Here is a 27,979-nt window from a genome sequence, read left to right as displayed (position 1 = left end):
CGGTTCCTGAAGTGTCCAATTTTGGTTCTGGTTGCCAGGAGCAGAAGTAAATGATGCAGAGGACTCCTGGTGGAGTCTTGCACGTCGAATCTAGGAACCCATCCACAAGGGAGTCCCTCAATAGCCCTAAAAGGGGGTTTGGTCACCTTGCAAGATGACTGCCTATCAGGAGGGGTCTATGACATCAAGACTTCAGCTGGAGGTTCCAGTCACGGAGGCCAGAAGTTGAAGCAGATGTTGCAGAAGAGTCGTACTGAAATCTTGCAAGCTGAATTTGAGGAGCCACCCAAGAGAGAGACCCTAAATATCCCTGAAAGGGGGATTTGTCACCAGTGTTTTACTCCTGCATTCCTGGTCGCTGGGGGCAGTGCTTAATTTGTAAATAAACGTGCCAGTGCACAAAGCCCTCCTTTTAAACATGCGGCTGCTGAAGTTAAATGTGGGAACACTGGATACTGAGGCAGCCTAATTCTAAAGCCATCTCAGGCCTCGTCAATCCATTTAAAGCCACTCCCTAGGAGGGTACTGTTACTTACATTTGTGTTTTCTGATGCCCCCAGCTCACCTCTTCACATTTTACTTACCTAGGTGGGAGTATCTTTTTCACATTCCATTTTTTGTTTAGTATATGGTTTGTGCTCCCCCCCCCCTAGGGTCAACTATTGGTTATTACTATTTGTACTGTTGTCTAACCTATTCTGTGGCTGTTTCTGATTACTAGTGTGTATATTTTTTGTGTATTACTTAACCTCCTAAGGGTGGGTCACCTGTCTAGTATTTTGTGGTGATTTGTTCCAGAAATAAAGTACCTTTATTTTTGTAACACTGAGTGTTTTCTTTCTTGTGTGCGAGTACTGTGTGACTACACTGGTATTGCATGAGCTTTGCATGTCTCCTTGATAAGCCTTGGCTGCTTATCCACAGCTACCTGTAGAGCCTGGCTTCTAGACACTGCCTACACTTCACTAAGAGGGGATACTTGGACCTGGTGTAAGTACTATAGGTACCCACCACACACCAGGCCAGCTTCCTACAGTACGTTCCAGACGTACCCTTCACTGTTGACTTAGAGCACTAGAGTGGGTGCCAGTTGTGTACAACTATACCTTTCACCTTGTTTTATGGAAAGAGCTCGGAGGTCCTGCTTAGCAGGAACCCATTATCTGTTGAAACACGTCAGTACCAGTGAGCAAAAAGTGGGGTTGACCATGTACAAAAGGAGCACTTTCTCACAAAGGGGTTTGTGAAAATGGGGAAGGGGTTTTAAAAATGTGAAGAGGGAGTTGTGCAGAAGCAGTTGGTAAAAATGAAATAAAGTGGGAAGGAGTGTAAGGGTGTCTGTGTGTGAGTACATATAAAGCAAAAGCCGTACAGTTGGAGATGGAGTGACAAGTGGCATGGAAGACTGTGGGGGGTGGGGGAGGGAGTTACGGGTGGGAGCCCCTCTTTAAAAGCCCCTAATCAAACATGAAGAAACAACAGGTTCGATGGCATCTGTCGCTGTAGATACGCATGTTCTGCAATAGCTCGCCATCTGGTGTTGGGCCGGAGTGTTACAAGTTGTTTTTCTTCGAAGAAGTCTTTCGAGTCACGGGACCGAGTGACTCCTCCTTTTGTCTCCATTGCGCATGGGCGTCGACTCCATCCTCGATTGTTTTTTTTCCGCCATCGGGTTCGGACGTGTTCCTGTCGCTCCGAGTTTCGGAACGGAAAATTAGCTAATTTCGGAAGATTTTCGTCGGTATTGTTGCGTTCGGGATCGGCGTACTTAGATTCCACACCGCATCGAAGATCGAAGAGCTCCGGTGCCCTTCGGGGTAGTTTTTTCGATCCTCCGTCGGGGCCTGGTCGGCCCGACCGCGTGTTGAAGAACGCTGATGGAACGGACCCTGTTCCGTTTCTGCCCCAAATGCCACAATAAATACCCCTACACAGACCAACACTTGGTCTGCAACCTGTGCCTGTCACCTGAGCACTGCGAAGACACCTGCGAGGCCTGTCGTGCGTTCCGGTCCCGAAAAACACTCCGAGACCGTCGAGCCAGAAGACTTCAGATGGCGTCCGCTCCGACAGCCCAACGGGAGTTCGAGGAACAAGAAGAGGAAGGTACCTTCTCGATCCAAGACTCAGACTCCGAAGGATTCGATGATACACAAACCGTGAGTAAGACGTCGAAATCTACTCAAAGAAACATTTACAAGGCCCAGGGGACGCCACTGCCACCAGGCCATGGCTCGACCCATAAAATCGGTGACCGACCGTCGGCACCGAAAAAGGCCCAAACAGTGCCGAGATCGTCCGACTCCGGTCGAGACACCGGCACGCAGCCTTCTCGGGACCGAGAAAGTGCTGGAGACAAGCCTCGACACCGAGATGCCGGTGTGGACACGGCTCGACGCCGAGACAGCGGCACCGAAACAGATCGACGCCGAGAGGTTTCGGCCCCGAAAAGGAAAAAAGTCACCTCGGAGCCGAAAAAACACGCAGACAAAGTTTCGATGCCGAAACAGACTGCTAGCGACCCAGCTTCAGGCTCTTATACAGAAGAGCACTCGCTAACCTCCCAAATGCAGAAGCATAGGTTTGAGGAAGAGCTACAAGCAACTGATGTAGACCATACGCAAAAGCGTATCTTCATTCAGCAGGGGACAGGAAAAATAAGCACCCTTCCCCCCATTAGGAGAAAGAGAAGGTTGGAGTTCCAGACGGAACAAACACCACAACCAAAAGTGGTGAAAAGAGTTACACCACCACCCTCTCCTCCGCCCGTGATTAACGTTTCACCAGCACAAACTCCATCACACTCCCCAGCTCACACCACCATGAGCCAGGGTGACCAAGATCAGGACGCATGGGACCTATATGACGCCCCAGTGTCAGATAACAGTCCGGAGGCATACCCTACGAAGCCATCTCCACCAGAAGACAGCACCGCGTACTCTCAAGTGGTGGCTAGAGCAGCACAATTTCACCACGTAAGCCTCCACTCAGAACAGGTCGAGGATGATTTCTTATTCAACACACTCTCCTCCACCCACAGCTCATACCAAAGCCTGCCTATGCTCCCTGGTATGCTCCGGCACGCAAAAGACATCTTTAAGGAGCCGGTCAAAAGTAGGGCAATCACACCAAGGGTGGAAAAAAAGTATAAGCCGCCTCCTACGGACCCGGTTTTCATCACTACACAGCTGCCACCAGACTCTGTCGTTGTAGGAGCAGCTAGGAAAAGGGCCAACTCTCACACATCTGGAGATGCACCACCCCCAGATAAAGAAAGCCGCAAGTTCGATGCAGCTGGTAAAAGAGTCGCAGCACAAGCTGCAAACCAGTGGCGCATCGCGAACTCCCAGGCACTACTTGCGCGCTATGACAGAGCCCACTGGGACGAGATGCAACATCTTATTGAACATCTGCCCAAGGACTTACAAAATAGGGCAAAACAAGTGGTTGAAGAGGGACAGACCATCTCCAACAACCAGATACGCTCCTCCATGGACGCTGCAGATACAGCTGCACGGACAATTAATACATCTGTAACGATCAGAAGGCATGCATGGCTCCGAACGTCTGGATTTAAACCAGAGATTCAACAAGCAGTTCTCAATATGCCTTTTAATGAAAAAGAACTGTTCGGTCCAGAAGTGGACACAGCGATTGAGAAACTCAAAAAAGATACAGACACTGCCAAAGCCATGGGCGCACTCTACTCCCCGCAGAGCAGAGGGAATTACAGCACATTCCGTAAAACGCCCTTTCGAGGGGGGTTTCGGGGTCAAAGCACACAAGCCAGCACCTCACAAGCCACACCGTCCAGTTACCAGGGACAGTATAGAGGAGGTTTTCGGGGACAATATAGAGGAGGGCAATTCCCTAGAAATAGAGGGAGATTTCAAAGCCCCAAAACCCCTACTACTAAACAGTGACTCACATGTCACTCACCCCCTCCACACAACACCAGTGGGGGGAAGAATAGGTCATTATTACAAAGCATGGGAGAAAATCACTACAGACACTTGGGTTCTAGCAATTATCCAACATGGTTATTGCATAGAATTTCTACAATTCCCTCCAAACATACCACCAAAAGCACAAACTCTAACAACACACCATTCCAATCTCCTGGAGATAGAAGTGCAGGCACTATTGCAAAAGAATGCAATCGAATTAGTGCCAAACACACAAATAAACACAGGAGTTTACTCACTGTACTTTCTGATACCAAAGAAGGACAAAACGCTGAGACCAATCCTAGACCTCAGAGTAGTGAACACTTTCATCAAATCAGACCACTTTCACATGGTCACACTACAAGAAGTATTGCCATTGCTAAAACTACACGACTACATGGCAACTTTAGACCTCAAGGATGCTTATTTCCATATACCAATACACCCATCGCACAGGAAATACCTAAGGTTTGTATTCAAGGGAATACATTACCAATTCAAGGTACTGCCTTTCGGATTAACAACCGCACCAAGAGTCTTTACCAAATGTCTAGCGGTAGTCGCTGCACACATAAGAAGGCAGCAAATACATGTGTTCCCATATCTAGACGACTGGCTAATCAAGGCCCATTCGTTAATAGAGTGCTCAAATCACACACATCATATCATACAAACCCTCTTCAAACTAGGGTTCACCGCCAATTTCACAAAATCCAAAATTCTGCCGCGCAAGGTACAACAATACCTAGGAGCCATAATAGACACATCAAAGGGAGTAGCCCCTCCAAGTCCACAAAGAATTCTAAATTTCAACACCATCATACAACGCATGTATCCAACACAAAAGATACAGGCAAAGATGGTATTACAACTCCTAGGCATGATGTCTTCATGCATAGCCATTGTCCCAAACGCAAGACTGCACATGAGGCCCTTACAACAATGCCTAGCATTACAGTGGTCTCAAGCACAGGGTCACCTTCTAGATCTGGTGTTAATAGACCGCCAAACTTACCTCTCGCTTCTGTGGTGGAACAACATAAATTTAAACAAAGGGCGGCCTTTCCAAGACCCAGTGCCACAATACGTAATAACAACAGATGCTTCCATGACAGGGTGGGGAGCACACCTCGATCTACACAGCATACAAGGACAATGGAACGTACATCAAACAAGACTGCATATCAATCACCTAGAACTTCTAGCAGTTTTTCAAGCACTAAAAGCCTTCCAACCAATAATAGTTCACAAATACATTCTCGTCAAAACAGACAACATGACAACAATGTATTATCTAAACAAGCAGGGGGGGGACGCACTCCACGCAGTTAAGCCTGCTAGCACAAAAAATTTGGCATTGGGCAATTCACAACCAAATTCGCCTAATAGCACAGTTTATACCAGGGATCCAAAATCAACTCGCAGACAATCTCTCTCGAGATCATCAACAGGTCCACGAATGGGAAATTCACCCCCAAATTCTGAACACTTATTTCAAACTCTGGGGAACACCTCAGATAGACTTGTTTGCGACAAGGGAGAACGCAAAATGCCAAAACTTCGCATCCAGATACCCACACAAACAATCCCAAGGCAATGCCCTATGGATGAACTGGTCAGGGATATTTGCTTACGCTTTTCCTCCTCTCCCTCTCCTTCCTTACCTGGTAAACAAACTCAGTCGAAGCAAACTCAAACTCATATTGATAGCACCAACTTGGGCAAGGCAACCCTGGTACACAACGCTGCTAGACCTATCAGTGGTACCCTGCATCAAATTGCCCAACAGGCCAGATCTGTTGACACAGCACAACCAAAAGATCAGACACCCAGATCCAGCATCGCTGAATCTAGCAATCTGGCTCCTGAAATCCTAGAATTCGGGCACTTACAACTTACCCAAGAATGTATGGAAGTCATAAAACAGGCCAGAAGGCCATCCACCAGGCACTGCTATGCAAGTAAATGGAAGAGGTTTGTTTGCTACTGCCATATTAATCAAATACAACCATTACACACAACTCCAGAACATGTAGTGGGTTACTTGCTTCACTTACAAAAATCTAACCTAGCTTTCTCTTCCATTAAGATTCACCTTGCAGCAATATCTGCATACCTGCAGACTACCTATTCAACTTCCCTATATAAGATACCAGTCATTAAAGCATTCATGGAGGGCCTTAGGAGAATTATACCACCAAGAACACTACCTGTCCCTTCATGGAACCTAAATGTTGTCCTAACTAGACTTATGGGTCCACCTTTTGAACCCATGCACTCCTGCGACATACAGTTCCTAACCTGGAAGGTGGCATTTCTCATCGCCATTACTTCCCTAAGAAGAGTAAGCGAGATTCAGGCGTTTACAATACAGGAACCTTTTATACAACTACACAAAAATAAAGTCGTCTTAAGGACCAATCCTAAATTTTTGCCAAAGGTTATTTCACCGTTCCATCTAAATCAAACAGTGGAACTTCCAGTGTTCTTTCCACAGCCAGATACCGTAGCTGAAAGGGCGCTACATACATTAGATGTCAAAAGAGCATTGATGTATTACATTGACAGAACAAAAAACATCAGAAAGACTAAACAACTCTTTATTGCATTTCAAAAACCTCATGCAGGAAACCCAATTTCAAAACAAGGTATAGCCAGATGGATAGTTAAATGCATCCAAATCTGCTACCTTAAAGCTAAACGACAGCTGCCCATTACACCAAGGGCACACTCAACCAGAAAGAAAGGTGCTACCATGGCCTTTCTAGGAAACATCCCAATGCAAGAAATATGTAAGGCAGCCACATGGTCTACGCCTCACACATTCACCAAGCACTACTGTGTAGACGTGTTATCCGCACAACAAGCCACAGTAGGTCAAGCTGTATTAAGAACATTATTTCAGACTACTTCCACTCCTACAGGCTGATCCACCGCTTTTGGGGAAATAACTGCTTACTAGTCTATGCAGAACATGCGTATCTACAGCGACAGATGCCATCGAACTGAAAATGTCACTTACCCAGTGTACATCTGTTCGTGGCATCAGTCGCAGTAGATTCGCATGTGCCCACCCGCCTCCCCGGGAGCCTGTAGCAGTTTGGAAGTTACCTTCAATTATTTATATATGTATCATCTCAACCTTAAATAGGTGCATACTTAGTCACTCCATTGCATGGGCACTATTACTACAATTCAACTCCTACCTCACCCTCTGCGGGGAAAAACAATCGAAGATGGAGTCGACGCCCATGCGCAATGGAGACAAAAGGAGGAGTCACTCGGTCCCGTGACTCGAAAGACTTCTTCGAAGAAAAACAACTTGTAACACTCCGGCCCAACACCAGATGGCGAGCTATTGCAGAACATGCGAATCTACTGCGACTGATGCCACGAACAGATGTACACTGGGTAAGTGACATTTTCATTTCTTTCAGAGTGACTTTCAGCAGATTTTCTTCATCAATCTGGGAAAAGACATTCTAAAAGAAAACTGGTCAACAAAGGGTTTCGACGAAATAAATTTGTCACTCATTTTCTTCAAGTTTTCGTTTCATCAGTAGAACGAAGAACCATTGTTATAATGCAATCAAGGGCTTCACTGTAACATTGATCTTCATTCGAGCCCATAAAGAGATCCTTTTGATTCAGAATTTTTTTATGAGGAGCTCCATTTATAGTGTCCTTCTTTGTTCTCTGTACTCATTAAAGGCATGTCATCCATCTAACTACTTTAAATTGTCTACTTGGTACATGTCAACACGTATGGTCTTTTTTTTTTTTTTGTCGTCTTTGGGGCTGCTGGTCCAGCAGTTTAATATGAGGCAAAGGGATACTTCAGGTTTTAATAAAGGTATGTAACTTGGAGGGATGCTGGAAGTCCTTTTGGGGCTGCTGTCCTTTATTTTAGACACCCTACCACAAAATCTGTTTATTGGTGAAGGCATTACATGTGGAGTGCTTCAAACACTCAAGGAATGTGCCTATAATATAAGTATATGTGTAACCTGGTGCCTCTGTTGACCTTTCTAGCAACTGTTTTTGGTTTTCTGTCAGGAATGTGTTGCTTTTTGTAACTAACCTTCTTTGACCAATAAAACGGGCAAAAAATTTAAACAGGTAAAGTGATAGTGGATACTTTAGACTACAAGCTGCAGTATTTTTACTCACATTGGTCCCTTTTTATTCTCATTGTGAAACTGCTACTTTTGAGGGTGACCATTGTCGTTTTTTTTGCTCCTTTTTAGAGTGAAATCCGAGCCATCTCTGTTAACCAATGGGGGTCTCAGCTGGGCCTGAATGTTTTGAACAAACTGAGTCAACTCTACTGCTCCCTTGTGTGGGAGAGCACTGTCTTACTCTCACTATGCACTCCAAACAGGTATGTAACGGGGCTCTTGTTCCCTTCTTTTCTGCTACTCTTTGCAGTCACAAACTCCTGCCATGGGCCTTTGGTCTATCTCTAGGCTGACATACATAGCTATTCTGCATGTGCATAATGAGCTGTTTTGTATATATCCGTTCAAATTCTGTGCAGTTCTTCCAGACTTCTCTTCTGACCCTCTTTCCTCAAATGATGTGAATGAGTCTCTGCCTCTGGCAGGTTCTGTGGATCACAGTTCTACTTGTTGTGCTAAATTGTACAGCTGACAGACATTCTCTCACGTATTGGTTGACTTATTTTTAACACCTTGGTATTCCAACCCCTAATGTGATGAGCTCTTTATCATTACTGAAAGTCGTCCAGGTGGAAAAGGCAATGGTTTGAAGCTTCGCAAATGTTTTTGTTTTGCAGCTTGCCTTCTGGATGTGAATTTGGGCAGTTGGACATGCAGAAACTTGTCCCGAAGGAAGAAAAAGCTGCCAACGTTCCTCCAGGTACTAAAAGAAATGGTAAGTGCTAGGACATAACTGTGCAAGGAACATAGGTACTTTTTGTCCATGCAGACTGTAGGAGGATGGCTCAGTTTATGGTGTACACCTGTGGTGTGGCACCTTATTCAGGACTATTCCCAGAGGGCCCTGAGGAAACCAGTTGTCACAAAGAAGGTTGGAGAGAGCTCCACCTGTGGATACCCTGAAGAGTGGAGAGTGCCTTCGCCAGGGAGCCCAGGTGCATAGGCGTTGAGTGTCATCAAACCTTCGCTGGAGTTATTGGAACTCTCGTTTGTCCAGCTGCTGTTGTGACCCGTGGACCAGGTCGGTGGCACCCAAGGACAGATTCCAGACAAGAACCTGAAAAAGGGGACAGGATCCAGACCACTTGGAGATGGCCTGGCGGTGCAGGAATGCAATGCCCTCCCCCTTAGAGGTGAAGTTCCTGCAGGTTGGTGAAGGAAGAAGTCCGGCTGCGAAGTCCAGGGGATGCAGGAAGATCCTTGGAGTCGCCCATGTGCTGTCCCACATTGGTCACTAGATTGCGGGATGGTTGATGGTCAGCAGAACCACCATCAGGCCTTGGCAAATGCAAGACATTGCAGAGGAGTTTGCAGTTTTTTGGGGACCAAGAGACCCAACCCTTGGAGGGGAGTCAGGACTGGCCCTGAACACACGGGAGAGCCAACAGGAATTGTTGGAGCCCCCACATGTGACCCACTGGCAGCAGACACGGAGTTGCAGGGAGGCCTCAGCAGCATAGCATAGGAGGAGTCCCACGCTCCCGTAGTTGCAGGATGGAGGCTGTTCTTGGAGTTGGAGTGCTAATCTGGTGCTTCTTGGAACTCTAAGATCTCTTGGAGGAAGTCAACAATCCTTGGTAAGAACAGTTGTGGGTGGTGCACAGGGACGTTCCAGTGGCTACAGCAAGGGCCCACCGTCTCAAATTGGTCAGCATACAAGTTGGCCCCAGAGAGTACCACTGAACCACCACCTGTTGCAGAGTCTTTTGATTTCCACGTGACAGCAGAAACCCCCATCCGGTCATTGCTGTCTTAAGGTGCCTGCGGATGCAGGGAGTGACTCCTTCACTCCAAAAGAAATTCCTACTTGCTTCCTGGATGCAGACAGAGTCCTTGTGACACTGGAGGATGCACAGCCACGGATGTTGCAGAATTCTTGCAGGAGCCACAAAAATAATGTTTTGCAGTATGAATCCTTTTCTGGATTCGCGTGCTGTGCATCATTCAGTCATCTAGTGGTTGAGTCGGGAATACTTTTTTATTTTTTCCCCTCTTCCTGTAAAGTCTGCACAGCATTCATCACGAAGACAACGCAGAAAGCAGGGGGAGGAGCACCATGCAGAGATGCAGAGCCAAAAGCACCACTAGTCGGAGTTAGGACTATCCAGTGATGAGGAATATTAAGCAGGAGGTGCAGAATCTACTCAAGGAGGGTCCGACGTAGAATTCCTCAGACGCAGAGAAAAGTCCTGAAAAGTAAGACGTCAAAAAGAGACCCGAAAATGTTTTTAAAAAAAACAAAGAGCTTGAGGAGAATGCCCCCAAGAAACAATACCACAAGGCAGCCCGAAGTTCAAAAAAAGACGATCCAGGCATTGGAGGTGGAGAAGAGGAGACATCTGGAGTCTGAAATGGTAGCGCTCCTACAAAAGAAACAGCAATTTGATGCTCTGAAACAAAATCAACTGAACCCTCTGACATCCACGGATGTGGAGGCTGAAGAGAAAGAAACCGCCCTCGAAGCCCCGGCAACCTCCGAAGCACATGAAGAGGTGAAGGAGGAGTTCTACGACCCAGAGGCAGAGCAAGCCACAGGGAGTTTTGAGTACGATTGGCATAACCTCCAAACAGAGCCCAGAAAAGAGCGATAGCTACCCCTTGAAACCTTCGCCCCAGAGAGGCCAGCAGACATACAGGATAACCATGGAGAAAGAAAAAGGGGACTTCTGCTTCCTGCTGGAGACCCCCATACCAACAAGTAAGGGGAACATATACCCTCCCATGTTATCTAGCATACTGGACCAGGTTAAGAAGGCCATCAAGGAACCAGCAACAGGAGTTACACAGAGTGGGAAAGAAATACAAACCCTCCCCAAAGGATCTCCGATACATCCAGGGAAATACAGTGGCTGACTGCATCATAGTCTCGACTGCAAGAAGGGGGAACAATGCCCACTCCTCTGCAGACCCCCTCCAGAAATAGAGCAAGAGACTGGATAGGTTTGAGAGTAAAGTAGAAAGAGACGCTGCAACACAGTGGCATATACCTAACTCTACTCCCTCCTGAACAGGTGCGGTCACCAGATAAAGAGGGCAAACGCCATCATGCAAGAGGGGAAAAATCATCACCAATGCATGTTTAAAATCTGCTCTAGACGCCGCAGACACAGCGAGCAGGAAAATGTGCACAAGAACAACTCAGGCATGCATGGCTCTGGATATTCGGCTTTAAGCCTAAAGTGCAGGCCTCCATTATCAACAAACTGTAAGGAAATGCCTCCTTGGCATGGTTGCCCCCTGACTTTTTGCCTTTGCTGATGCTATGTTTACAATTGAAAGTGTGCTGAGGCCTGCTAACCAGGCCCCAGCACCAGTGTTCTTTCCCTAACCTGTACTTTTGTATCCACAATTGGCAGACCCTGGCATCCAGATAAGTCCCTTGTAACAGGTACTTCTAGTACCAAGGGCCCTGATGCCAAGGAAGGTCTCTAAGGGCTGCAGCATGTCTTATGCCACCCTGGAGACCTCTCACTCAGCACAGACACACTGCTTGCCAGCTTGTGTGTGCTAGTGAGGACAAACCGAGTAAGTCGACATGGCACTCCCCTCAGGGTGCCATGCCAGCCTCTCACTGCCTATGCAGTATAGGTAAGACACCCCTCTAGCAGGCCTTACAGCCCTAAGGCAGGGTGCACTATACCATAGGTGAGGGTACCAGTGCATGAGCATGGTACCCCTACCGTGTCTAAACAAAACCTTAGACATTGTAAGTGCAGGGTAGTCATAAGAGTATATGGTCTGGGAGTTTGTCAAACACGAACTCCACAGCACCATAATGGCTACACTGAAAACTGGGAAGTTTGGTATCAAACTTCTCAGCACAATAAATGCACACTGATGCCAGTGTACATTTTATTGTAAAATACACCACAGAGGGCACCTTAGAGGTGCCCCCTGAAACTTAACCGACTATCTGTGTAGGCTGACTAGTTTTAGCAGCCTGCCACAAACCGAGACATGTTGCTGGCCCCATGGGGAGAGTGCCTTTGTCACTCTGAGGCCAGTAACAAAGCCTGCACTGGGTGGAGATGCTAACACCTCCCCCAGGCAGGAATTGTCACACCTGGCGGTGAGCCTCAAAGGCTCACCTCCTTTGTGCCAACCCAGCAGGACACTCCAGCTAGTGGAGTTGCCCGCCCCCTCCGGCCAGGCCCCACTTTTGGCGGCAAGGCCGGAGAAAATAATGAGAAAAACAAGGAGGAGTCACTGGCCAGTCAGGACAGCCCCTAAGGTGTCCTGAGCTGAGGTGACTCTGACTTTTAGAAATCCTCCATCTTGCAGATGGAGGATTCCCCCAATAGGGTTAGGATTGTGACCCCCTCCCCTTGGGAGGAGGCACAAAGAGGGTGTACCCACCCTCAGGGCTAGTAGCCATTGGCTACTAACCCCCCAGACCTAAACACGCCCTTAAATTTCGTATTTAAGGGCTACCCTGAACCCTAGAAAATCAGATTCCTGCAACTACAAGAAGGACTGCCCAGCTGAAAACCCCTGCAGCGGAAGACCAGAAGACGACAACTGCCTTGGCTCCAGAAACTCACCGGCCTGTCTCCTGCCTTCCAAAGATCCTGCTCCAGCGACGCCTTCCAAAGGGACCAGCGACCTCGACATCCTCTGAGGACTGCCCCTGCTTCGAAAAGACAAGAAACTCCCGAGGACAGCGGACCTGCTCCAAGAAAGGCTGCAACTTTGTTTCCAGCAGCTTTAAAGAACCCTGCAAGCTCCCCGCAAGAAGCGTGAGACTTGCAACACTGCACCCGGCGACCCTGACTCGGCTGGTGGAGACCCGACACCTCAGGAGGGACCCCAGGACTACTCTGATACTGTGAGTACCAAAACCTGTCCCCCCTGAGCCCCCACAGCGCCGCCTGCAGAGGGAATCCCGAGGCTTCCCCTGACCGCGACTCTTTGAATCCAAAGTCCCGACGCCTGGGAGAGACCCTGCACCCGCAGCCCCCAGGACCTGAAGGACCGGACTTTCACTGGAGAAGTGACCCCCAGGAGTCCCTCTCCCTTGCCCAAGTGGAGGTTTCCCCGAGGAACCCCCCCCTTGCCTGCCTGCAGCGCTGAAGAGATCCCGAGATCTCTCATAGACTAACATTGCGAACCCGACGCTGGTTTCTACACTGCACCCGGCCGCCCCCGCGCTGCTGAGGGTGAAATTTGTGTGGGCTTGTGTCCCCCCCGGTGCCCTACAAAACCCCTCTGGTCTGCCCTCCGAAGACGCGGGTACTTACCTGCAAGCAGACCGGAACCGGGGCACCCCCTTCTCTCCATTCTAGCCTATGTGTTTTGGGCACCACTTTGAACTCTGCACCTGACCGGCCCTGAGCTGCTGGTGTGGTGACTTTGGGGTTGCTCTGAACCCCCGACGGTGGGCTACCTTGGACCAAGAACTGAACCCTGTAAGTGTCCTACTTACCTGGTAAAACTAACAAAAACTTACCTCCCCCAGGAACTGTGAAAATTGCACTAAGTGTCCACTTTTAAAACAGCTATTTGTCAATAACTTGAAAAGTATACATGCAATTTTTATGATTTGAAGTTCCTAAAGTACTTACCTGCAATACCTTTCGAACAAGATATTACATGTTAAATTTGAACCTGTGGTTCTTAAAATAAACTAAGAAAAGATATTTTTCTATAACAAAAACCTATTGGCTGGATTTGTCTCTGAGTGTGTGTACCTCATTTATTGTCTATGTGTATGTACAACAAATGCTTAACACTACTCCTTGGATAAGCCTACTGCTCGACCACACTACCACAAAATAGAGCATTAGTATTATCTATTTTTACCACTATTTTACCTCTAAGGGGAACCCTTGGACTCTGTGCATGCTATTCCTTACTTTGAAATAGCACATACAGAGCCAACTTCCTACATTGGTGGATCAGCGGTGGGGTACAAGACTTTGCATTTGCTGGACTACTCAGCCAATACCTGATCACACGACAAATTCCAAAATTGTCATTAGAAATTGATTTTTGCAATTTGAAAAGTTTTCTAAATTCTTAAAAGACCTGCTAGGGCCTTGTGTTAGATCCTGTTTAGCATTTCTTTTAGAGTTTAAAAGTTTGTAAAAGTTTGAATTAGATTCTAGAACCAGTTGTAGATTCTTAAAAAGTATTCCAACTTTTAGAAGCAAAATGTCTAGCACAGATGTGACTGTGGTGGAACTCGACACCACACCTTACCTCCATCTTAAGATGAGGGAGCTAAGGTCACTCTGTAAAATAAAGAAAATAACAATGGGCCCCAAACCTACCAAAATACAGCTCCAGGAGCCTTTGGCAGAGTTTGAAAAGGCCAACCCCTCTGAGGGTGGCAACTCAGAGGAAGAAGATAGTGACTTGGAGGAAAATTCCCCCCTACCAATCCTATCTAGGGAGAACAGGGTCCCTCAAACCCTGACTCCAAAAATAATAGTCAGAGATGCTGGTTCCCTCACAGGAGAGACCAACACCTCTGAAATCACTGAGGATAGCCCCAGTGAAGAGGACATCCAGTTAGCCAGGATGGCCAAAAGATTGGCTTTGGAAAGACAGATCCTAGCCATAGAGAGGGAAAGACAAGAGATGGGCCTAGGACCCATCAATGGTGGCAGCAACATAAATAGGGTCAGAGATTCTCCTGACATGTTGAAAATCCCTAAAGGGATTGTAACTAAATATGAAGATGGTGATGACATCACCAAATGGTTCACAGCTTTTGAGAGGGCTTGTGTAACCAGAAAAGTGAACAGATCTCACTGGGGTGCTCTCCTTTGGGAAATGTTCACAGGAAAGTGTAGGGATAGACTCCTCACACTCTCTGGACAAGATGCAGAATCTTATGACCTCATGAAGGGTACCCTGATTGAGGGCTTTGGATTCTCCACTGAGGAGTACAGGATTAGGTTCAGGGGGGCTCAAAAATCCTCGAGCCAGACCTGGGTTGACTTTGTTGACTACTCAGTGAAAACACTAGATGGTTGGATTCAAGGCAGTGGTGTAAGTAATTATGATGGGCTGTACAATTTATTTGTGAAAGAACACCTGTTAAGTAATTGTTTCAATGATAAACTGCATCAGCATCTGGTAGACCTAGGACCAATTTCTCCCCAAGAATTGGGAAAGAAGGCGGACCATTGGGTCAAAACAAGGGTGTCCAAGACTTCAACAGGGGGTGACCAAAAGAAAGGGGTCACAAAGACTCCCCAGGGGAAGGGTGATGAGACAACCAAAACTAAAAATAGTAAAGAGTCTTCTACAGGCCCCCAAAAACCTGCACAGGAGGGTGGGCCCAGAGCCTCTTCACAAAACAATGGGTACAAGGGTAAAAACTTTGATCCCAAAAAGGCCTGGTGTCATAGCTGTAAACAGCATGGACACCAAACTGGAGACAAGGCCTGTCCCAAGAAGGGTTCCACTCCAAACTCCCATCCAGGTAACACTGGTATGGCTAGTCTCCAAGTGGGATCAACAGTGTGCCCAGAGCAAATCAGGGTCCACACTGAAGCTACTCTAGTTTCTGAGGGTGGGGTGGATTTAGCCACACTAGCTGTCTGGCCGCCTAACATGCAAAAATACAGACAGCAACTCTTAATTAATGGGACTAGAATAGAGGGCCTGAGGGATACAGGTGCCAGTGTCACCATGGTGACAGAGAAACTGGTTTCCCCTGGACAATACCTGACTGGAAAAACTTACACAGTCACCAACGCTGACAATCAGAGAAAAGTACATCCCATGGCAATGGTTACTTTAGAATGGGGAGGGGTCAATGGCCTGAAACAGGTGGTGGTCTCCTCAAATATCCCAGTGGACTGTCTGCTTGGAAATGACCTGGAGTCCTCAGCATGGGCTGAGGTAGAACTAAAAACCCATGCAGCAATGCTGGGTATCCCTGAACTGGTGTGTGTGAAAACAAGAGCACAGTGCAAGGCACAGGGTGAACAAGTAGAGCTGGAGTCTGGAAGAATGGCCCAGCCTACCAAGAGGAAAGGAAAGTCAGTTGGGAAACCAACTGCAACACAGCAAAAGAAAGGGAACCTCTCTTCTCAGGAAGAAGTTCTGCCCTCTGAGGGAACTGAGCCTTTGGAGCTTGAACCTTATCAGGTTGAGCTCTTGGGCCCAGGGGGACCCTCAAGGGAGGAGCTGTGTAAGGGACAAGAAACCTGTCCCTCTCTTGAAGGCCTTAGGCAGCAAGCTGCTGAAGAGTCCAAAGGCAAGAAAAATGGAACGCATAGGGTCTATTGGGAAGATGGACTCCTGTACACTGAGGCCAGAGACCCCAAACCTGGTGCCACTAGGAGAGTGGTAGTGCCTCAGCTGTTCAGGAAGTTCATCCTAACATTGGCCCATGACATTCCCCTTGCTGGACATTTGGGACAAACCAAGACGTGGGAGAGGTTAGTCAACCACTTCTACTGGCCCAATATGTCCAACATGGTTAAGGAGTTTTGCCTCTCCTGCCCCACCTGTCAAGCCAGTGGTAAGACAGGTGGGCATCCAAAGGCCCCCCTCATTCCACTTCCAGTGGTGGGGGTGCCCTTTGAAAGAGTGGGTGTGGACATAGTTGGTCCACTAGAACCTCCCACAACCTCAGGAAATATGTATATCCTGGTAGTAGTGGATCATGCTACCAGGTATCCTGAAGCTATTCCCCTTAGGTCGACTACTGCCCCTGCAGTAGCCAAGGCCCTCATTGGTATCTTTACCAGAGTGGGTTTCCCTAAGGAGGTGGTGTCTGACAGAGGTACCAACTTCATGTCAGCATACCTAAAGCACATGTGGAATGAGTGTGGAGTGACTTATAAATTCACTACACCATACCATCCACAAACTAATGGCTTGGTTGAGAGATTCAACAAGACATTAAAAGGCATGATCATGGGGCTCCCAGAAAAGCTCAAAAGGAGATGGGATGTCCTCTTGCCATGTCTGCTTTTCGCTTACAGAGAGGTGCCACAGAAGGGAGTAGGATTCTCACCCTTTGAACTTCTGTTTGGTCATCCTGTAAGGGGACCACTTGCCCTTGTTAAAGAAGGCTGGGAGAGACCTCTCCATGAGCCTAAACAGGACATAGTGGACTATGTACTTGGCCTTCGCTCTAGAATGGCAGAGTACATGGAAAAGGCAACCAAAAACCTTGAGGCCAGCCAACAGCTCCAGAAGTTTTGGTATGACCAAAAGGCTGCACTGGTTGAGTTCCAACCAGGGCAGAAAGTCTGGGTTCTGGAGCCTGTGGCTCCCAGGGCACTCCAGGACAAATGGAGTGGCCCTTACCCAGTACTAGAGAGGAAGAGTCAGGTCACCTACTTGGTGGACCTGGGCACAAGCAGGAGCCCCAAGAGGGTGATCCATGTAAACCGCCTTAAGCTCTTCCATGACAGGGCTGATGTGAATCTGTTGATGGTAACAGATGAGGATCAGGAGGCAGAGAGTGAACCTCTCCCTGATCTTCTGTCATCAGACCCAAAAGATGGCACAGTAGATGGAGTGATCTACTCAGACACCCTCTCTGGCCAACAGCAAGCTGATTGTAGGAGAGTCCTACAACAGTTTCCTGAACTCTTCTCCTTAACCCCTGGTCAGACACACCTGTGTACCCATGATGTGGACACAGGAGACAGCATGCCTGTCAAGAACAAAATCTTTAGACAGTCTGACCATGTTAAGGAAAGCATCAAGGTGGAAGTCCACAAGATGCTGGAATTGGGAGTGATTGAGCGCTCTGACAGCCCCTGGGCTAGCCCAGTGGTCTTAGTCCCCAAACCTCACACCAAAGATGGAAAGAAAGAGATGAGGTTTTGTGTGGACTACAGAGGGCTCAATTCTGTCACCAAGACAGATGCTCATCCAATTCCAAGAGCTGATGAGCTCATAGACAAATTAGGTGCTGCCAAATTCCTAAGTACCTTTGACTTGACAGCCGGGTACTGGCAAATAAAAATGGCACCTGGAGCAAAAGAGAAAACAGCATTCTCCACACCTGATGGGCATTATCAGTTTACTGTTATGCCCTTTGGTTTAAAGAATGCCCCTGCCACCTTCCAAAGGTTGGTGAATCAAGTCCTTGCTGGCTTGGAGTCCTTTAGCACAGCTTATCTTGATGATATTGCTGTCTTTAGCTCCACCTGGCAGGATCACCTGGTCCACCTGAGGAAGGTTTTGAAGGCTCTGCAATCTGCAGGCCTCTCTATCAAGGCATCCAAATGCCAGATAGGGCAGGGAACTGTGGTTTACTTGGGACACCTTGTAGGTGGAGGCCAAGTTCAGCCACTCCAACCCAAGATCCAGACTATTCTGGACTGGGTAGCTCCAAAAACCCAGACTCAAGTCAGGGCATTCCTTGGCTTGACTGGGTATTACAGGAGGTTTGTGAAGGGATATGGATCCATTGTGACAGCCCTCACTGAACTCACCTCCAAGAAAATGCCCAAGAAAGTGAACTGGACTGTGGAATGCCAACAGGCCTTTGACACCCTGAAACAGGCAATGTGCTCAGCACCAGTTCTCAAAGCTCCAGATTATTCTAAGCAGTTCATTGTGCAGACTGATGCCTCTGAACATGGGATAGGGGCAGTTTTGTCCCAAACAAATGATGATGGCCTTGACCAGCCTGTTGCTTTCATTAGCAGGAGGTTACTCCCCAGGGAGCAGCGTTGGAGTGCCATTGAGAGGGAGGCCTTTGCTGTGGTTTGGTCCCTGAAGAAGCTGAGACCATACCTCTTTGGGACTCACTTCCTAGTTCAAACTGACCACAGACCTCTCAAATGGCTGATGCAAATGAAAGGTGAAAATCCTAAACTGTTGAGGTGGTCCATCTCCCTACAGGGAATGGACTTTATAGTGGAACACAGACCTGGGACTGCCCATGCCAATGCAGATGGCCTTTCCAGGTTCTTCCACTTAGAAAATGAAGACTCTCTTGGGAAAGGTTAGTCTCATCCTCTTTCGTTTGGGGGGGGGTTGTGTAAGGAAATGCCTCCTTGGCATGGTTGCCCCCTGACTTTTTGCCTTTGCTGATGCTATGTTTACAATTGAAAGTGTGCTGAGGCCTGCTAACCAGGCCCCAGCACCAGTGTTCTTTCCCTAACCTGTACTTTTGTATCCACAATTGGCAGACCCTGGCATCCAGATAAGTCCCTTGTAACAGGTACTTCTAGTACCAAGGGCCCTGATGCCAAGGAAGGTCTCTAAGGGCTGCAGCATGTCTTATGCCACCCTGGAGACCTCTCACTCAGCACAGACACACTGCTTGCCAGCTTGTGTGTGCTAGTGAGGACAAACCGAGTAAGTCGACATGGCACTCCCCTCAGGGTGCCATGCCAGCCTCTCACTGCCTATGCAGTATAGGTAAGACACCCCTCTAGCAGGCCTTACAGCCCTAAGGCAGGGTGCACTATACCATAGGTGAGGGTACCAGTGCATGAGCATGGTACCCCTACCGTGTCTAAACAAAACCTTAGACATTGTAAGTGCAGGGTAGTCATAAGAGTATATGGTCTGGGAGTTTGTCAAACACGAACTCCACAGCACCATAATGGCTACACTGAAAACTGGGAAGTTTGGTATCAAACTTCTCAGCACAATAAATGCACACTGATGCCAGTGTACATTTTATTGTAAAATACACCACAGAGGGCACCTTAGAGGTGCCCCCTGAAACTTAACCGACTATCTGTGTAGGCTGACTAGTTTTAGCAGCCTGCCACAAACCGAGACATGTTGCTGGCCCCATGGGGAGAGTGCCTTTGTCACTCTGAGGCCAGTAACAAAGCCTGCACTGGGTGGAGATGCTAACACCTCCCCCAGGCAGGAATTGTCACACCTGGCGGTGAGCCTCAAAGGCTCACCTCCTTTGTGCCAACCCAGCAGGACACTCCAGCTAGTGGAGTTGCCCGCCCCCTCCGGCCAGGCCCCACTTTTGGCGGCAAGGCCGGAGAAAATAATGAGAAAAACAAGGAGGAGTCACTGGCCAGTCAGGACAGCCCCTAAGGTGTCCTGAGCTGAGGTGACTCTGACTTTTAGAAATCCTCCATCTTGCAGATGGAGGATTCCCCCAATAGGGTTAGGATTGTGACCCCCTCCCCTTGGGAGGAGGCACAAAGAGGGTGTACCCACCCTCAGGGCTAGTAGCCATTGGCTACTAACCCCCCAGACCTAAACACGCCCTTAAATTTCGTATTTAAGGGCTACCCTGAACCCTAGAAAATCAGATTCCTGCAACTACAAGAAGAAGGACTGCCCAGCTGAAAACCCCTGCAGCGGAAGACCAGAAGACGACAACTGCCTTGGCTCCAGAAACTCACCGGCCTGTCTCCTGCCTTCCAAAGATCCTGCTCCAGCGACGCCTTCCAAAGGGACCAGCGACCTCGACATCCTCTGAGGACTGCCCCTGCTTCGAAAAGACAAGAAACTCCCGAGGACAGCGGACCTGCTCCAAGAAAGGCTGCAACTTTGTTTCCAGCAGCTTTAAAGAACCCTGCAAGCTCCCCGCAAGAAGCGTGAGACTTGCAACACTGCACCCGGCGACCCTGACTCGGCTGGTGGAGATCCGACACCTCAGGAGGGACCCCAGGACTACTCTGATACTGTGAGTACCAAAACCTGTCCCCCCTGAGCCCCCACAGCGCCGCCTGCAGAGGGAATCCCGAGGCTTCCCCTGACCGCGACTCTTTGAATCCAAAGTCCCGACGCCTGGGAGAGACCCTGCACCCGCAGCCCCCAGGACCTGAAGGACCGGACTTTCACTGGAGAAGTGACCCCCAGGAGTCCCTCTCCCTTGCCCAAGTGGAGGTTTCCCCGAGGAACCCCCCCCTTGCCTGCCTGCAGCGCTGAAGAGATCCCGAGATCTCTCATAGACTAACATTGCGAACCCGACGCTGGTTTCTACACTGCACCCGGCCGCCCCCGCGCTGCTGAGGGTGAAATTTCTGTGTGGGCTTGTGTCCCCCCCGGTGCCCTACAAAACCCCTCTGGTCTGCCCTCCGAAGACGCGGGTACTTACCTGCAAGCAGACCGGAACCGGGGCACCCCCTTCTCTCCATTCTAGCCTATGTGTTTTGGGCACCACTTTGAACTCTGCACCTGACCGGCCCTGAGCTGCTGGTGTGGTGACTTTGGGGTTGCTCTGAACCCCCGACGGTGGGCTACCTTGGACCAAGAACTGAACCCTGTAAGTGTCCTACTTACCTGGTAAAACTAACAAAAACTTACCTCCCCCAGGAACTGTGAAAATTGCACTGTGTCCACTTTTAAAACAGCTATTTGTCAATAACTTGAAAAGTATACATGCAATTTTTATGATTTGAAGTTCCTAAAGTACTTACCTGCAATACCTTTCGAACAAGATATTACATGTTAAATTTGAACCTGTGGTTCTTAAAATAAACTAAGAAAAGATATTTTTCTATAACAAAAACCTATTGGCTGGATTTGTCTCTGAGTGTGTGTACCTCATTTATTGTCTATGTGTATGTACAACAAATGCTTAACACTACTCCTTGGATAAGCCTACTGCTCGACCACACTACCACAAAATAGAGCATTAGTATTATCTATTTTTACCACTATTTTACCTCTAAGGGGAACCCTTGGACTCTGTGCATGCTATTCCTTACTTTGAAATAGCACATACAGAGCCAACTTCCTACACAAACCCTTTACTGTAGAGACCTTATTTGGTCAAGAAGTGGATGATCCCTTAGGACAATTAGACAGCCAAGGTGAATGGGGGGGGGGGGGTGCTACAATTCAGAGGTAGTTTCAGGAGAGGGAGCAACATCAGAAGGCCCACAGGGGAGCCTTTACCTCTGGGCAGCAACAGCATCCAACCCAGAGTAGTACATTGGAGGGCTGCCAACAGGCTGGATACCAGGAATGGCAACACACTGCCAGACAGCTTGTAAGGAAATGCCTCCTTGGCATGGTTACCCCCTGACTTTTTGCCTTTGCTGATGCCAATTTATGATTTGAAAGTGTGCTGAGGCCTGCTAACCAGGCCCCAGCACCAGTGTTCTTTCCCTAACCTGTACTTTTGTTTCCACAATTGGCACACCCTGGCATCCAGGTAAGTCCCTTGTAACTGGTACCCCTGGTACCAAGGGCCCTGATGCCATGGAAGGTCTCTAAGGGCTGCAGCATGTCTTATGCCACCCTGGGGACCCCTCACTCAGCACAGACACACTGCTTGCCAGCTTGTGTGTGCTGGTGAGGACAAAACGAGTAAGTAGACATGGCACTCCCCTCAGTGTGCCATGCCAACCTCACACTGCCTATAGGTATAGATAAGTCACCCCTCTAGCAGGCCTTACAGCCCTAAGGCAGGGTGCATTATACCATAGGATAGGGCATAAGTGCATGAGCACTATGCCCCAACAGTGTCTAATCAAAACCTTAGACATTGTAAGTGCAGGGTAGCCATAAGAGTATATGGTCTGGGAGTCTGTCATGCACAAACTCCACAGCACCATAATGGCTACACTGAAAACTGAGAAGTTTGGTATCAAACTTCTCAGCACAATAAATGCACACTGATGCCAGTGTACATTGTATTGTAACATACACCCCAGAGGGCACCTTAGAGGTGCCCCCTGAAACCTTAACAGACTATCCGTGTAGGCTGACTAGTTTTAGCATCCTGCCACACACCAGACTTGTTGCTGGCCACATGGGGAGAGTGCCTTTTGTCACTCTGTGGCTAGTAACAAAGCCTGTACTGGGTGGAGGTGCTTCTCACCTCCCCCTGCAGGAACTGTAAACACCTGGCGGTGAGCCTCAAAGGCTCACCCCCTTTCTTACAGCACCCCAGGGCACTCCAGCTAGTGGAGTTGCCCGCCCCCTCCGGCAACGACCTCACTTTTGGCGGCAAGGCCGGAGGAGATAATGAGAAAAAAGAGTTGTCACTGGCCAGTCAGGATAGCCCCTAAGGTGTCCTGAGCAGAGGTGACTCTGACTTAAAGAAATCCTCCATCTTGCAGATGGAGGATTCCCTCAATAAGGATAGGAATGTGCCCCCCTCCCCTCAGGTAGGAGGCACAAAGAGGGTGTAGCCACCCTCAGGACTAGTAGCCATTGGCTACTAACCCCCCCCCCAGGCCTAAACACACCCCTTAATTCAGTATTTAGGGGCTCCCGAGAACCTAGGAACTGAGATTCCTGCAACATAAGAAGAGGACTGCTGAACTGAAAAACCTGCAGAGAAGACGGAGACACCAACTGCTTTGGCCCCTTCTCCACCGGCCTGTCTCCCCACTTCTAAAGACACTGCTCCAGCGACGCGTTCCGAGGGTCCAGCAACCTCTGAAGCCTCAGAGGACTACCCTGCATCTAAAAGGACCAAGAACTCCCGAGGACAGCGGCCCTGTTCCACAAAGACCGCAACTTTGCAACAAAGAAGCAACTTTGATACAAGACATTTCCCGCCGGAAGCGTGAGACTTTGCACTCTGCACCCGACGCCCCCGGCTCGACTTGTGGAGAACAAACACCACAGGGAGGACCCCCCGGCGACTACGAGACCGTGAGTAGCCAGAGTTGACCCCCCCTGAGCCCCCACAGCGACGCCTGCAGAGGGAATCCTGAGGCTCCACCTGACTGCGACTGCCTGCTTCAAGGACCTGACGTCTGGTAAAGACTATGCACCTGCAGCCCCCAGGACCTGAAGGATGCGACATCCAGTGCAGGAGCGACCCCCCAGGTGGCCCTCTCCCTTGCCCAGGTGGTGGCTACCCCCAGGGATGCAACGCAACCCCTTGGGCACCACTTTGACCTCTGCACCTGATCGGCCCTGAGCTGCTGGTGTGGTAACTTTGGGGTTGCTCTGAACCCCCAACGGTGGGCTACCTTGGACCCAAACTTGAACCCCGTAGGTGGTTTACTTACCTGCAAAAACTAACAAACACTTACCTCCCCCAGGAACTGTTGAAAATTGCACTAAGTGTCTAGTTTTAAAATAGCTATATGTGATTTAAGTGACAACTGTATATGCTATTTTGCTAATTCAAAGTTCCAAAGTGAAGTATCTTTCATTTAAAGTATTGTTTGTAAATCTTGAACCTGTGGTTCTTAAAATAAATTAAGAAAATATATTTTTCTATACAAAAACCTATTGGCCTGGAATTGTTTCAATGTGTGTTCCTCATTTATTGCCTGTGTGTGTACAACAAATGCTTAACACTACCCTCTGATAAGCCTACTGCTCGACCACACTACCACAATATAGAGCATTAGAATTATCTCTCTTTGCCACTGTAGGAAGTTGGCTCTGTATGTACTATTTCAAAGTAAGGAATAGTATGCACAGAGTCCAAGGGTTCCCCTTAGAGGTAAGATAGTGGCAAAAAGAGATTCGTATGCTCTATTTTGTGGTAGTGTGGTCGAGCAGTAGGCTTATCAAAGGAGTAGTGTTAAGCATTTTTTGTACACACACAAGCAATAAATGAGGAACACACACTCAAAGACAATTCCAGGCCAATGGGTTTTTGTATAGAAAAATATATTTTCTTAGTTTATTTTAAGAACCACAGGTTCAAATTGTACATGTAATACTTCAAATGAAAGGTATTGCAGGTAGGTACTTTAGGAACTTTGAATAATCACAATAGCATATACAGTTTTCAAATAAATCACATATAGCTATTTTAAAACTAGACACAGTGCAATTTTACAGTTCCTAGGGGGAGTAAGAGTTTTAGTTTTTGCAGGTAAGTAAACCAACTACGGGGTTCAAGTTTGGGTCCAAGGTAGCCCACCATTGGGGGTTCAGAGCAACCCCAAAGTTACCACACCAGCAGCTCAGGGCCGGTCAGGTGCAGAGGTCAAAGTGGTGCCCAAAACGCATAGGCTTCAATGGAGAAGGGGGTGCCCCGGTTCCAGTCTGCCAGCAGGTAAGTACCCCCAGTCTTCGGAGGGCAGACCAGGGGGGTTTTGTAGGGCACCGGGGGGGACACAAGTCAGCACAGAAAGTAGACCCTCAGCAGCACGGGGGCAGCCGGGTGCAGTGTGCAAACACACGTCGGGTTTCCAATGTAAATCAATGGGAGACCAAGGGGGGGCTCCTCGAGGTAGCCACCACCTGGGCAAGGGAGAGGGCCTCCTGGGGGTCACTCCTGCCCTGGAGTTCCGATCTTTCAGGTCCTGGGGGCTGCGGGTGCAGAGTGTTTACCAGGCGTCGGGATCTGGGAGTCAGGCAGTCGCGATCAGGGGGAGCCTCGGGATTCCCTCTGCAGGAGTCGCTGTGGGGGCTCAGGGGGGGGCAACTCTGGCTACTCATGGTCTCGCAGTCGCCGGGGAGTCCTCCCTGAAGTGTTTCTCCACAAGTCGAGCCGCGGGCATCGGGTGCAGAGTAGCAAGTCTCACGCTTCTGGCGGGAAACACAGTTGTTTTAAAGTTGCTCCTTTGAAACAAAGTTGCAGTCTTGGGTGAACAGGGCCGCTGTTCTCTGGAGTTTCTTGGTCCTTCTAGAGCAGGGCAGTCCTCTGAGGATTCAGAGGTCGCTGGTCCTGGGGAAAGCGTCGCTGGAGCAGTGTCTTTAAAAGTGGGGAGACAGGCCGGTAGGGCTGGGGCCCAAGCAGTTGGTGTCTCCGTCTTATCTGCAGGGTTTTTCAGCTTAGCAGTCCTCTTCTTCTTAGGTTGCAGGAATCTGTTTTCCTAGGTTCTTGGGAGCCCTTAAATACTAAATTTAAGGGTGTGTTTAGGTCTGGGAGGGCAGTAGCCAATGGCTACTGTCCTTGAGGGTGGCTACACCCTCTTTGTGCCTCCTCCCTGAGAGGAGGGGGGCACATTCCTATCCCTATTGGGGGAATCCTCCATCTGCAAGATGGAGGATTTCTAAAAGTCAGTCACCTCAGCTCAGGGCACCTTAGGGGCTGTCCTGACTGGCCAGTGACGACTCCTTGTTTTTCTCATTATCTCTCCTGGACTTGCCACCAGAAGTGGGGGCTGTGTCCAGGGGGCGGGCATCTCCACTAGCTGGAGTGCCCTGGGGTATTGTAACACGAAGCCTGAGCCTTTGAAGCTCACTGCTAGGTGTTACAGTTCCTGCAGGGGGGAGGTGTGAAGCACCTCCACCCAGAGCAGGCTTTTGTTTCTGTCCTCAGAGAGCACAAAGGCCCTCACCACATGGGGTCAGAAACTCATCTCTCAGCAGCAGGCTGGCACAGACCAGTCAGTCCTGCACTGAACAATTGGGTAAAATACAGGGGGCTCTCTAAGATGCCCTCTGTGTGCATTTGTTTAATAAATCCAACACTGGCATCAGTGTGGGTTTATTATTCTGAGAAGTTTGATACTAAACTTCCCAGTATCCAGTGTAGCCATTATGGAGCTGTGGAGTTCGTTTTTGACTGACTCCCAGACCATATACTCTTATGGCTACCCTGCACTTACAATGTCTAAGGTTTTGCTTAGACACTGTAGGGGCATAGTGCTCATGCACCTATGCCCTCACCTGTGGTATAGTGCACCCTGCCTTAGGGCTGTAAGGCCTGCTAGAGGGGTGACTTACCTATGCCACAGGCAGTGTGAGGTTGGCATTTCACCCTGAGGGGAGTGCCATGTCGACTTAGTCATTTTCTCCCCACTAGCACACACAGGCTGGCAAGCAGTGTGTCTGTGCTGTGTGAGGGGTCCCTAGGGTGGCATAAGACATGCTGCAGCCCTTAGAGACCTTCCCTGGCATCAGGGCCCTTGGTACCAGGGGTACCAGTTACAAGGGACTTACCTGGGTGCCAGGGTTGTGCCAATTGTGGAGACAATGGTACATTTTAGGTGAAAGAACACTGGTGCTGGGGCCCGGTTAGCAGGGTCCCAGCACACTTCTCAGTCAAGTCTGCATCAGTATCAGGCAAAAAGTGGGGGGTAACTGCAACAGGGAGCCATTTCTTTACAGCCACTATCTTACCTCTAAGGGGAATCCTTGGACTCTGTGCATGCTATTTCTTGCTTTGAAATAGTGCATACAGAGCCAACTTCCTACACAGCTCTTTGGGAGTTGAGGGAGGGCAAGGAGCCAAACCCCCAGAGGAGAAGGAACAATCAAATGACTCCCAAATGCCCTCAAGCCCCCCACAGAACACCAGTAGGTGGCAGAATAGTGCAGTACCCACAGCAGTGGGAGAAGATTACCACAGACAATTGGGTGCTCGATGTGGTATGCCATGGACACTTTGTAGAACGCTCCAAAATACCACTGACTTATCCACCAAGGAAGAAGGGTATCACTCAACAGAGCTGAGTCAACTAAAAAGGAAATTAAAAGCTCTTTGGTTAAAACAGGCAATAGAAAAAGTACCAAAGAGCAAATTAAACAAGGGAAATTACTTGCCCTACTTGGTGCCAAAAAGACCTTTCACTAAGACCAATCTTAGACCTCTGGTTCATGAACAAATTATTCACACTCAACATCTGAAGATGACCATGCTTCGAGGTGAGCCCACTCCTGCAAGGAGATTACATGGTAACCATAGACCTTCAGGACCCCCATCTACAAATATCAATACATCAGGCACAAAAGAAATATCCCAGATGTGTGAGTGCACTATCAGTTCAAGGTCTTACCATTTGGAATAATGGAGATTAACCTAACACCAAATGGTAGTAGATGTCACTCAAAAGAGAGGAGAAAAAGACCATTCCGGACCCAACCACTAGAAGGCGGAATGGCTGCAAAACTTCTCCTAATGGTCAGTAACCATTTTGTTGCAGTCTGAAACCGAACAACTCGATAATCTTGTTTCAGTTCCTAAGGCAGACCAGAAGCAGTTCCAGAAGCCAGGTTGCAGAAGATGTCCTGCATAGTTGCTTTCTAGAGTCTTGCTCGAAGAATCTGGGTACCAACCCTCAGGGGAGCCCTTAAGTAACCCTA

General features: G+C 48.7%; 1 protein-coding gene across 10 annotated transcripts in view; it reads left to right on the top strand.

Annotated features, from left to right (window-relative positions):
* HUWE1 (HECT, UBA and WWE domain containing E3 ubiquitin protein ligase 1) overlaps window positions 1-27,979 on the top strand; it is a 1,403,674-nt gene that overhangs the window by 382,879 nt on the left and 992,816 nt on the right. For all 10 annotated transcript variants that reach the window (XM_069209338.1, XM_069209335.1, XM_069209339.1 and 7 more), the window contains 2 exons: window positions 8,195-8,328; window positions 8,743-8,840. In XM_069209338.1, the coding sequence (XP_069065439.1) occupies window positions 8,195-8,328; window positions 8,743-8,840 (232 nt within the window). The remainder of the gene's footprint in view (window positions 1-8,194; window positions 8,329-8,742; window positions 8,841-27,979) is intronic.

This window comes from Pleurodeles waltl, chromosome 10 (genome assembly GCF_031143425.1).
Source record: "Pleurodeles waltl isolate 20211129_DDA chromosome 10, aPleWal1.hap1.20221129, whole genome shotgun sequence".
In the NCBI taxonomy this organism is placed as follows: domain Eukaryota; kingdom Metazoa; phylum Chordata; class Amphibia; order Caudata; family Salamandridae; genus Pleurodeles; species Pleurodeles waltl.
Note: the sequence above shows the minus strand (reverse complement) of the source record. Positions and strands in the feature narration are given on the sequence as shown.